The sequence below is a fragment of the Pyrgilauda ruficollis genome, unplaced genomic scaffold, assembly GCF_017590135.1.
Source record: "Pyrgilauda ruficollis isolate IOZ18807 unplaced genomic scaffold, ASM1759013v1 scaffold144, whole genome shotgun sequence".
In the NCBI taxonomy this organism is placed as follows: Eukaryota; Metazoa; Chordata; class Aves; order Passeriformes; family Passeridae; genus Pyrgilauda; species Pyrgilauda ruficollis.
Genome location: NW_024512988.1, coordinates 6,207 through 16,553, shown reverse-complemented (window position 1 = coordinate 16,553; position 10,347 = coordinate 6,207). Strand labels below are relative to the sequence as shown.

Below are 10,347 nucleotides of genomic sequence, written 5' to 3'. Positions count from 1 at the left end.
AAACTGCAAACTGAAATGCTGGGGATTCACTGGTTTTCCATTGCAAACTAAAATGGGAGCAGGCATTACTTTGCATAGGATTGCAGAAAATGATAAGCTTTGGATTTAAACCTGCCTTGTGTTGCTTGAAAATGATACCGGTAGATGTTTACCTGCAGCTCTAATATGCTTTCCTTGCACAGTGTTAGGTTAGCAAACCTGGCTTGTAATGGTGGCAGAGAAAGCCACAGAAGCTGCTTCTGAGGGGAAGGCTCCTCCAGACTTGTACTATGTCCAGCAGAGGCAATCCCTAGAGGCTCTGATGATTGGCATATGGGGTGGCCCATTTAGAGAAGTTAGCAATGCCTCTGCGATGACATATTCAAGAAGGGAAAAAGGCGTGCAATTCCTCTTTCCCTTTCCCTGGAGAGATGGTGGGGGAGCCACTAGTCCCCTTCCCAAGGGGGGCTGCTGGGCCCTTTCCTGGCGGGGCTGCTGGGCCATGCCACTGGGGGCAATCCTGGCACCGCGAGTGGCCTTGAGGCTGAGGCCGGGAGTGGCCAAGGCCAGGAGCGGCTGCTGCCTTCGTGGTCCAGGAGAGGCCACACGGTTGGGACCGCACAGCCGGGGCGGTGCCACACGGCCGCTGCCATCGCAGCATGGCTCACAATGAACTGTCCTTGCTTAGCCGATTTTAGCCGGCCATGCTGCGGACAGAAGGGCAGACACGGCAGCAGCAACTTTTCCTTGTCGGTGCCTCACATGAGGAGAGAAGTTAAATGGAGCTGATGACCGGTGTGGTTTGTGCAGTGCTGCTGTGGACCACACGACTAGCAGCGAAGGGCATGGTGAGCAATTCCCCAATGCGGAGCTCGGACAGGAGTAACCTTTCAGGGCTCCAGATCTCTATAAAGTTTTCCAGTTGATAGAACTTGAAAACAAAAGAACCTACAGACACCAATTCTCTCCTGAGTCAGAGAAAAGAAAAAGATGAACACATAAAAGGAGAACAACATAGTGACACTAAGGTTGGTGCAAAAGAGGAAAGAGGAGGAGGAAGTGTGTCGGAACCCAGGACACCCCTCTGGGTGACCAGGATGGCTTGAGCCCCTGGCAGGGGGCTGATGAGCCCTGGCAGAAGGCCAAAAACACTTGGGGATTTGATCTTAGCCCCTGGGAGAAATTACCAACTTGTATGAAGAGTCACAGGTCACAAAAGTCTAAGTAGCATAGTAGTAGTAAGCACGGGGTGAAGGAAAAATTTTGGAACCATGTACAGGGGGGTTTAGAACCTTGTACAGGGGGGTTTGGGATTCTGTACGTGGGGGTCAGGGGGTCCAAGACGGAGGGATTTGGGCGTGCCCTGTTCTTCTTATTTCTTTTCCCTGGCATCCATGTCCAGGATGATGTTAGCACTCACAGACTGGTTTAGAGTAGAAAGTCACTGTCTAACATAGGTGATAGGTATTGCAACATAATTGTAAACGTAGAATACATAGTTTTTAGTATAAAAGATAGCACCAGCCCGAGAGGTGGAGAGTGTGTGCCTCAGACTGACCTGCCAGACAGGCTTGTGGCGGGCCGGAGAAAAAACATCTTAGACAAGCAACAATAAACGAACTTGAGAACCACAAATGAACAACTCCGACTCTTTCTTCGACCATCGGGCTGGCTCGGGGTCATCCCGACGATAGGGAACCCGAGAGAAGTGCTCCGAGCATTAGAGCTGAGATTCTTCTGCAAGGCATAGGGAGGACTATAGTACAACAAACTGTTTCCTTATAATTCATGAAATGCATGGGGCTGATGCAGAATTCACCCACATCCCATGAGAAAAGGGCGCTCGTGCTGGAACATGTGGATGCTGAGAAGCTGTGATTGGGTGAGAGGCTTGAACAGAGAGAAGGAAATGAAGTATTTCTGTGGCTGCAGCCAGATTTGCTAAGGAGAAGTTTGCATTTGGCTGGCATAAAAAAAAGGCAGCTTGAACACTTGAGACACCCCTAAAGAAGGGATGTGTGGGCAGAACCTGTTCTTACCTCACTGGGTGAGTGAATCCATGGCCTTCTCCATGGAAAGAGCTCCTTGTCCATGGAGTCCATCTGACCCAAATCGAGGGTGAGGCCTCAGTGTGAGGCCTCACTTGTAACCCCTGACCTGAGAGGGAACTTTCTCCCATTTCTGATGTTGTCACCTGCCCCAGAGCCTCTTTGGGCACTGACAGCCCTGGGCAAGTGTCACATGAAAATTGATGGGGTAAAGGAAATGTGGGTTCTTTACCTTCCTGGGGGTGGAGAAGGTGGTGTGGGGCTTCCTATTCTTCTCCATCCTCTGCCTGGCGGATCCCTGGATTCTCTTTGGGGTCATCCTCATGATCTGTGGCTCTGGAGTGAAGACCCCTCAGTTGTGGCTTCAGGTGCAGGGTTTCCTCGTGGGCCAAGGAAAGTGTGAAGCCCTCGAAGTAATTCACCTGGAAATCCCCTGGTGGGAAGAGATTCCAGCTCTCACTGCTTGTTGCTCAACTGCCAGGTCTGCAGCAGCAGCAGCAGCAGGTGTGACCTGGGCTGAGTGGAAATCAGGGATACTGATGACCCCAGGGCTCAGGCATCAGCAAACATTGCTGCTCTGTGCATCAGGGGCTTATCAAACACCACACAGGGCACCTGAGCCTGCACTTGCATCTGGAGGTCGTGGGACCTGTGTTCCCTGGGAAAAAGCTCTGTCGTGCCTAGAGTGGCAGAGAAAATGGGAGTGTGGCTCCAGAGGCAGCTTCAGGAGAGGCCAGGACTCAAGGAATCCTGGCAGTGCATTTCTGTGCCCCAGTCACTCTGGGGTAGCATCTCTTTCCTTGTGTCAGCAAACCAAGGAAGTAAGGGAAGCACCCAACCTACCTGTCCGCAATTCCAGTCACTTACTGAGTCTTTTTAGGAAGGAGATTGTGTCCTGGTAGCCCTCGATATAAAAGCGGTCCATGACCTGTGGGGGGAAGTGGCATTCAGGGCAGCTGTGCTGCTGCAGGGGGCTCATGGCTCTGGCTACCTGGAGGAGCTGCTCACCTGATGCAGGGGAGGCCGAAAAACATACAATAAGCGGCAGATGTTCATTTTTGAGAACTGGAAGATACAGTCAGAGAGCTGGAAGGTCAGGAAGGCAGCGGGGCAATCCTTGGGGCAGATGTCGTATTCGCCGGCGAAGGCAGAGATGGTGATGGTGGTGCGGGACACAAAGTCGGCTCTCCACATGGCCAGCTCCCCGTCCAGGTAGCGCTGGGAGACAGAACAGGGAGCCCTGAGCCTTCCCCTCGCAGGGAGAGCAGTGCTGTTCACACAGGCAAACGTGGGCCTTGTTCCCCAGCCAGGCCCACACCAGACTGAGGTTCTGGGGTCCCGCAGATCCCCTTCCAGGGAACTGCCCCACCTGCTGCTCCTGGGCACCAGGTCCACACCTGCCCTCCTCCCTTCCCCCTAAAAACCTACAGCAATGAAACTGGGTGGAAAGTGCAGCAGAAAGGAGCTGAGGAAGGGACAGGGGCAATGGACAATCCAGTGAGAAGCTCAGTCCTGTCTGCAGTGAGGTCCGATTTTGGGGTCTTTGTCTTCTCCCTGCAGACACTGGGGGAACACAGCCTTGAGCTCCGTTGGTGGCAAATTCAGGTAGAAACATCCTTAATGCCACCGCTGGACAAAGGACAGAGGCTGGAGGGGCCCTGGGCCTGAGCTGTGACAGGGTCTCCAGGCCACAAAGCTACTCACCACCCCACGGAACGTTGGAGGGAAAAACCCAAAATACAGCGGGAGGAAGCAGCTGCACGTCACAGCCTGTGGGTGAAATGGGAAGGATAGAGGTGAGCAAAGAGCCGTGGAAACTGTTGCCTTTGGGAGGGGTGACTCATCTGTGAGTGCCAAAACAGGGTACCCCAGCTGGGGTATTTGGCATCACTGACTAATGGGGACCAGATCTTGTCTCATACCCACAGCCAAGGCAGAGAATGAACACATAAAAGGAGAACAACATGGTGACACTAAGGTTGGTGCAAAAGAGGAAAGAGGAGGAGGAAGTGTGTCGGAACCCAGGACACCCCTCTGGGTGACCAGGATGGCTTGAGCCCCTGGCAGGGGGCTGATGAGCCCTGGCAGAAGGCCAAAACCACTTGGGGATTTGATCTTAGCCCCTGGGAGAAATTACCAACTTGTATGAAGAGTCACAGGTCACAAAAGTCTAAGTAGCATAGTAGTAGTAAGCACGGGGTGAAGGAAAAATTTTGGAACCATGTACAGGGGGGTTTAGAACCTTGTACAGGGGGTTTGGGATTCTGTACGTGGGGGTCAGGGGGTCCAAGACGGAGGGATTTGGGCGTGCCCTGTTCTTCTTATTTCTTTTCCCTGGCATCCATGTCCAGGATGATGTTAGCACTCACAGACTGGTTTAGAGTAGAAAGTCACTGTCTAACATAGGTGATAGGTATTGCAACATAATTGTAAACGTAGAATACATAGTTTTTAGTATAAAAGATAGCACCAGCCCGAGAGGTGGAGAGTGTGTGCCTCAGACTGACCTGCCAGACACTTAGCCCCTGGGAGAAATTACCAACTTGTATGAAGAGTCACAGGTCACAAAAGTCTAAGTAGCATAGTAGTAGTAAGCACGGGGTGAAGGAAAAATTTTGGAACCATGTACAGGGGGGTTTAGAACCTTGTACAGGGGGTTTGGGATTCTGTACGTGGGGGTCAGGGGGTCCAAGACGGAGGGATTTGGGCGTGCCCTGTTCTTCTTATTTCTTTTCCCTGGCATCCATGTCCAGGATGATGTTAGCACTCACAGACTGGTTTAGAGTAGAAAGTCACTGTCTAACATAGGTGATAGGTATTGCAACATAATTGTAAACGTAGAATACATAGTTTTTAGTATAAAAGATAGCACCAGCCCGAGAGGTGGAGAGTGTGTGCCTCAGACTGACCTGCCAGACAGGCTTGTGGCGGGCCGGAGAAAAAACATCTTAGACAAGCAACAATAAACGAACTTGAGAACCACAAATGAACAACTCCGACTCTTTCTTCGACCATCGGGCTGGCTCGGGGTCATCCCGACGATAGGGAACCCGAGAGAAGTGCTCCGAGCATTAGAGCTGAGATTCTTCTGCAAGGCATAGGGAGGACTATAGTACAACAAACTGTTTCCTTATAATTCATGAAATGCATGGGGCTGATGCAGAATTCACCCACATCCCATGAGAAAAGGGCGCTCGTGCTGGAACATGTGGATGCTGAGAAGCTGTGATTGGGTGAGAGGCTTGAACAGAGAGAAGGAAATGAAGTATTTCTGTGGCTGCAGCCAGATTTGCTAAGGAGAAGTTTGCATTTGGCTGGCATAAAAAAAAGGCAGCTTGAACACTTGAGACACCCCTAAAGAAGGGATGTGTGGGCAGAACCTGTTCTTGCCTCACTGGGTGAGTGAATCCATGGCCTTCTCCATGGAAAGAGCTCCTTGTCCATGGAGTCCATCTGACCCAAATCGAGGGTGAGGCCCTTCTCTTTCCAACCAAACAAACTCTCCCAGTCTTATATGCATGCCTTTGTTTGGCATAAATCTCTGAGCCAAAGGTCCAGTGAAACAGCAGCAGTGGGCAGAAGTGGATGATGTGATGTCCTAATGCTCATTAAAATAAGATTACTGCAATGCAGGGTGCCTGAGGTGAGCACTGGCAGCCCCAGGCGATGGGGACAGCCACATGTCACACTGATGTGTTGGGGGAGCAGCCCAGGGGTCTGGTGTGCCCCAGGACTGAGTCTTTGGGAGGGAGAAGCTGCTTCCCAAAGTGCTGAACTGCTTCAGTGATACCCTGGAGTTCCAGCACAAAATTCCAGCACAAACTCTCTTGCCCCATTTGCAACAGGTTGCCAAACCCCATCACAGGGATTGGAGAAGGTGATTGGGTTACTAAAGAAATCACAACCCAAGTAGTTTTCCTTGTTTCACAATTTCAGGGCCTGAGTTTGCTTACAGAAGGGTAAAAATACAGAGTCCAGGTAAGAACTCATGGTTTCACCTGCCTCCTACATGGCTGAGGTAACAGTAGAGCAACCAGTCAGTAAAAAGGAAAGAAGGGGGAAAAAGGCTGACGAATGCAGGGATTTATTGGTTATCCATTCAGAAATGCAAAACCTTCTTAGTATTCCAGCTGGGTGAGCCATTGGGAGGCTGCTGGTGGGAAAAGCAGTGCTGAGAGCTGGGCAAGGCAGAGGCAAGTGGCCAGCACAGACAACAGCAACTTGGCCACCCCTCTTCTGATATACACAGAAATCTGTCCTACATCTTCAGGCAAAATGCTTCCAAAGCCACCAGGAGATGCTTCTCTGCCTCTGGCTGTGTGCCGGGGCAGTGCTGGAGGGATTTGGATGCAGCCCTGATCTCTGGGAGGGGGCTACAAAACAGCCCTGAGGATGACAGAGCAGCTGTGCTGGACATGCTGGGGCTGGCAGGGCTGTGGGCTCCACTAACCCCAAAGCATCAGCCCAGGGTTAATCCAGCCCCAATTCCACATGGGAGCAGTGTCTGCCACCACCCAGGAGCCAAGGCACTGAGCTCCTTGCACACACCTTGCAGGTCCTGCTGCTGAGCAGCAAAATAAAACTGAAGACTCAAGACAAGAGGGATAAATAGATTCCATGCCTAATCAAGAGGACAAATGCAGTGGAAAGAATTCCCCATCTATTCTTCAGTGCAAGGATCCCCTAAGAATTGACTGCAAAGAGAAGAGTCAACTTCAGAAGCAGCTTCTAGTGCAGGAGGGAAGTGGCATTTGGGAATGCATGGGTGAGGCACACAAAGCTCTTGAGCCTGAGGAAAACCTTTATGCCCACTTGCCTGGCTTGGGGAAAATACCAGCACCAGTCCTGTAGAAGCACCAGCTTCCCAGTGCTTCAAGCCTTGGGTTCAAACCTCCTGCCCTCAGTCAGCAGTGAAAGAGGGAACTAGAAATGTGACCCATTATTATTGCACTGCTTTCCAAATACAGCTGGAGAGCTGGAGAGCTGGAGAGCTCTGGCACGTCAATCCCAAACCAAACCCATGGGTCACGCCACACAGGCCATGTTTTACTCTCAATTGCACCTCTGTTCAATCCCTTTGTTTTACCTTCTTACCCAATCTTGCAGCACCAAGAAGTAAACAGTGTTTATCATGGAAAAGCAGAGGGAAGCCAAGAGTGCACCTGCTTATTCCTCCTAGCAGGTAGTGCCACGTCTCCCTGGCTTTCAAAGCCTTGGACTGTCCCTGGTGTCTCCCAAAAGGAGGAAGGACTTAGAAGAAAATACAGTTGGGTGCAGTTTGTGTCAGAGTGAGGTAGCCAGGGCTCCAGAAAAGGTGGGGCTTGGAAAGAAGCAATGCAGGTGACCTGAGTAGGAGTGACCCAGGTGACATAAACAGTGATTGGGAAATGCTGCTGTGGAAATGCAAAGGTGTTTCTTGGCCCCTCTGTGCCCTGCCCCAGTGTGGGACACAGGCTGTGTGTGTCCCTGAGTGATGCCCTGTGTTTTAAGTCTGTTGTTTTACCAGGGCAAACACCCTCGTGGAATTTGGCATTTCCCCATTTCCCCATCACTGGGTCAGAAAGCACTGTGAGCCCAGGGACCCTGCTCATCTGTCCCTCTTGTCTTCTTCCTGGCTTTGGGGACAAAGCCAAACTTGTCCTTGGGCCATCCAGCGTGGGCCACTTTGGAGCTCCATTTGGCAACTGAAAGAAAGGATCCTGTGTGCCTGACAATGCAGGGCAATAGCTCAAATAGGATCTTCCTCCTATGGGATTCAAATGAAGCAGGAGCCACCTCAGCTGCTCTGCCAGGACGCAGCAGGGACAGGCTGGCACCTGCCAGGAGGTCCTCTCACCTCCCCAGGGTGGGGATATTTATCCTCTCCTGCACCTGAGAAAAACAGGCAAAGCCATGTCCTAGATGTTTTTACACACAGCCACAGCTTTGTTCCCCTTAGACAGTGTCTAGTGCTCAAAATGCACCTCCCTGGATGAAGGAGCTTTTGCTGGCCAGGGTTCAGGGCAAAAGGCAGCTGTCAGGAGGGGCCAAGCTCATTCAAGGAATGAGCTTGCACAGGGCCCTCTCCAAAATGTCCTGCTCCAAACATTCTTGTAGCAGTTCTCAGCATTGATCTAAAAGCCCCAGGACAACTGAAAAGGTCCCTGCAGACCAGGAAGAATTTGGAACCCTGACACCGGTGATGCAAAAAGACACCTGGAAAAAGGCACTTAATGACTGCAAGGTGCTGAAGTGGGGAGGGCTTGTGGATGCCAGGAAAGCAAAGCTCCTGGGAGATTTCCAGCACAGGGGCAGAATATCCCTCTCAGAGTGAGCAGGGATTGCCTTAGGTTGTATCCTCTGTCACAGTTCCTGGAACAAAAGGGTGCTTTGGCTTCAGTTTCCATCAGCAGCACTGTGCCAACACCAAAGGATTCACCAGTCCTGCTGCCCCACACACCAGCCTACCCTCAGTGCCTCCTGCTCCCGTGGATAAATGGAAACACCCTGTGATGCTGCAGGGTCCAAAACAGGGAATCTGACCATTCCCTACAGCGACAGCAGGGGGAGGAAAAAGGGCTGAGGGGCAGAAAGCCACCAATGCAGAAAGCCAAAAGAGCAGTTCTGTTTTGGGTTGAAATCTTCCATGTAAGAGTCTAATGTTAGCAAAAACCAGTTTGTGTTTCTCACCTTCATGAAAGCTGAGTTTTATTATTTGTGTCTAAACAGTCTGTGATTAATCAAGGAGTTTCCATGGCACCAGGGGTCAAATCACGTGACCTTGTCCTGCAGAATAAAGGAGTGGCTCTGGCAGGGGTCTGAACTTGCCCACACTGGGGCCTTGCTCACCTGTGTGTGCTCACCTGGGCTCCTCAGTTGCCTCTTGGCTGGTCCATGTTTCCTCACATTCCAGTGGCTGCCTCCACAGCAGGAAGGGCTGTCACTGGTCCAGGGAGCACATTCCCACCCTTGCCTTCCCACCAGGAGACAGATTTTAGCAGAGCTGACAACATGAGCAACGTTTTTGCCGCTGATGTCCCTGACAACCTTTTGTCTAAATAGGAAAGGAAAGAGTGGGAATGATCCACCCTGGACTTTGCCTCACTAATTGGTATTTCTGTGGCTTTGGCAGCTCCCAGAACATGCCCCAACACACTTATCTTTCCTTCTGCCAGGAGCGTGGTACAGGAACCTCCAGCCTATCCTGCGCTCAGCATTAAGGAGAGAAACCTTTTCCCTGTTCCCATGACAAACACCTCATCTGGGGACATGCGGTGGTGATGTCACTGCCCAGGGCAGCTGCGTGATGAAACGGTGACTTCAGCACGGTGACTTCACCCTGCTCTGGAGCAGTGCCTGGTGCTCCCAGCCAAGGGCAGGGCTCCGCAGGACAGACCTTCCTGCTCAGCTGCACCCCCGGGCAGAGAGCACCAGGAAATGTTGGAGCAGATCACCTCCAGCTGGAAGGAGTTCTGGCAGGCACTGCTTCGTTTCAGGCCAGAAGAGATTCCTTAGCCTTGCCCGACTCTTAGGATCACCCTGTAATACCACTAAGACATTTCAGATGTAGAGAATGGTTTGGCCTGGAAGAAACTTTAAACTATATCCAGTTCCACCCCTGCCATGGCAGGGATACCTTCACTATCCCAGATTGCTCCAAATCCTGTCCAACCTGGCCTTGAAATAAGAAACACACCAGAGACAAGCAGGAGCCCTGTGGGATACAGGCACAGCTGGCTGCTGGGTCAAAGGAAAAAGCTCAGCTATACCCAAGTCACAGCCTGCGAGTCTCTGGTGCAGGGGCTGCTGCTCAGCAGCAGGAGGATGATGCTTCTACAGAATTGTGGAATCATCAAATCATGGAATGGTTTGGGCTGGAAGGGACCTTAAAACTCATCTCATTCCACCTCCTGCCAGGGGGAAGGTCACCTTCCACTAGATCAGGTTCCTTCAAGCCCTGTCCAGCCTGGTCTTGATCCAGGTGCTCTCTGGGGAAATCTCTATTCCCTGGATTAATCGCCATTCCCTGGATTAACCCCTTTTTCCTGGGTTCAGGTACGCCCGGTTAGGGCCCGCATCTCGCACTGCTCTGAGGGCTCGGCCGTTCCCGCCCCCCGTTGCTCTGAGGGCTCGGCCGTCCCCATTTCCAGGGCTGTGAGGGCTTGGCCATTCCCGCCTCCGTTGCTCTGAGAGTTCGGCCGTTCCCGATCCCAAGGCTGTGAGGGCTCGGCCGTCCCCATTTCCAGGGCTCTGAGGGCTCGGCCATTCCCGCCTCTGTTGCTCTGAGAGTTCGGCCGTTCCCGCTCCCGTTGCTCTGAGGGCTCGGCCGTTCCTGATCCCA

General features: G+C 52.0%; 1 protein-coding gene across 1 annotated transcript; it reads right to left on the bottom strand.

Moving 5' to 3' along the window:
* Positions 1–2,293: 2,293 nt before the first annotated feature.
* On the bottom strand, positions 2,294–5,042 carry LOC121349760 (omega-hydroxyceramide transacylase-like). The gene is made up of 5 exons (XM_041460500.1): positions 5,028–5,042; positions 3,732–3,797; positions 3,036–3,245; positions 2,895–2,955; positions 2,294–2,460 (listed from the first exon to the last, which is right to left on the bottom strand). The coding sequence occupies exons 1-5, from the start codon at positions 5,040–5,042 to the stop codon at positions 2,294–2,296; spliced, it is 519 nt and encodes a 172-aa protein (XP_041316434.1).
* Between the last annotated feature and the right edge of the window lie 5,305 nt (positions 5,043–10,347).

Bases quoted from the DNA above. Each gene is read 5' to 3' on its own strand.
- LOC121349760 (XM_041460500.1), bottom strand. The intron at 3,246-3,731 runs GTGAGTAGCTTT...TCTGTCTCCCAG, and splicing joins CTCCAACGTTCCGTGGGGTG to CGCTACCTGGACGGGGAGCT. The intron at 2,461-2,894 runs GTAAGTGACTGG...TCTTCCCACCAG, and splicing joins CTCCTTCCTAAAAAGACTCA to GGGATTTCCAGGTGAATTAC.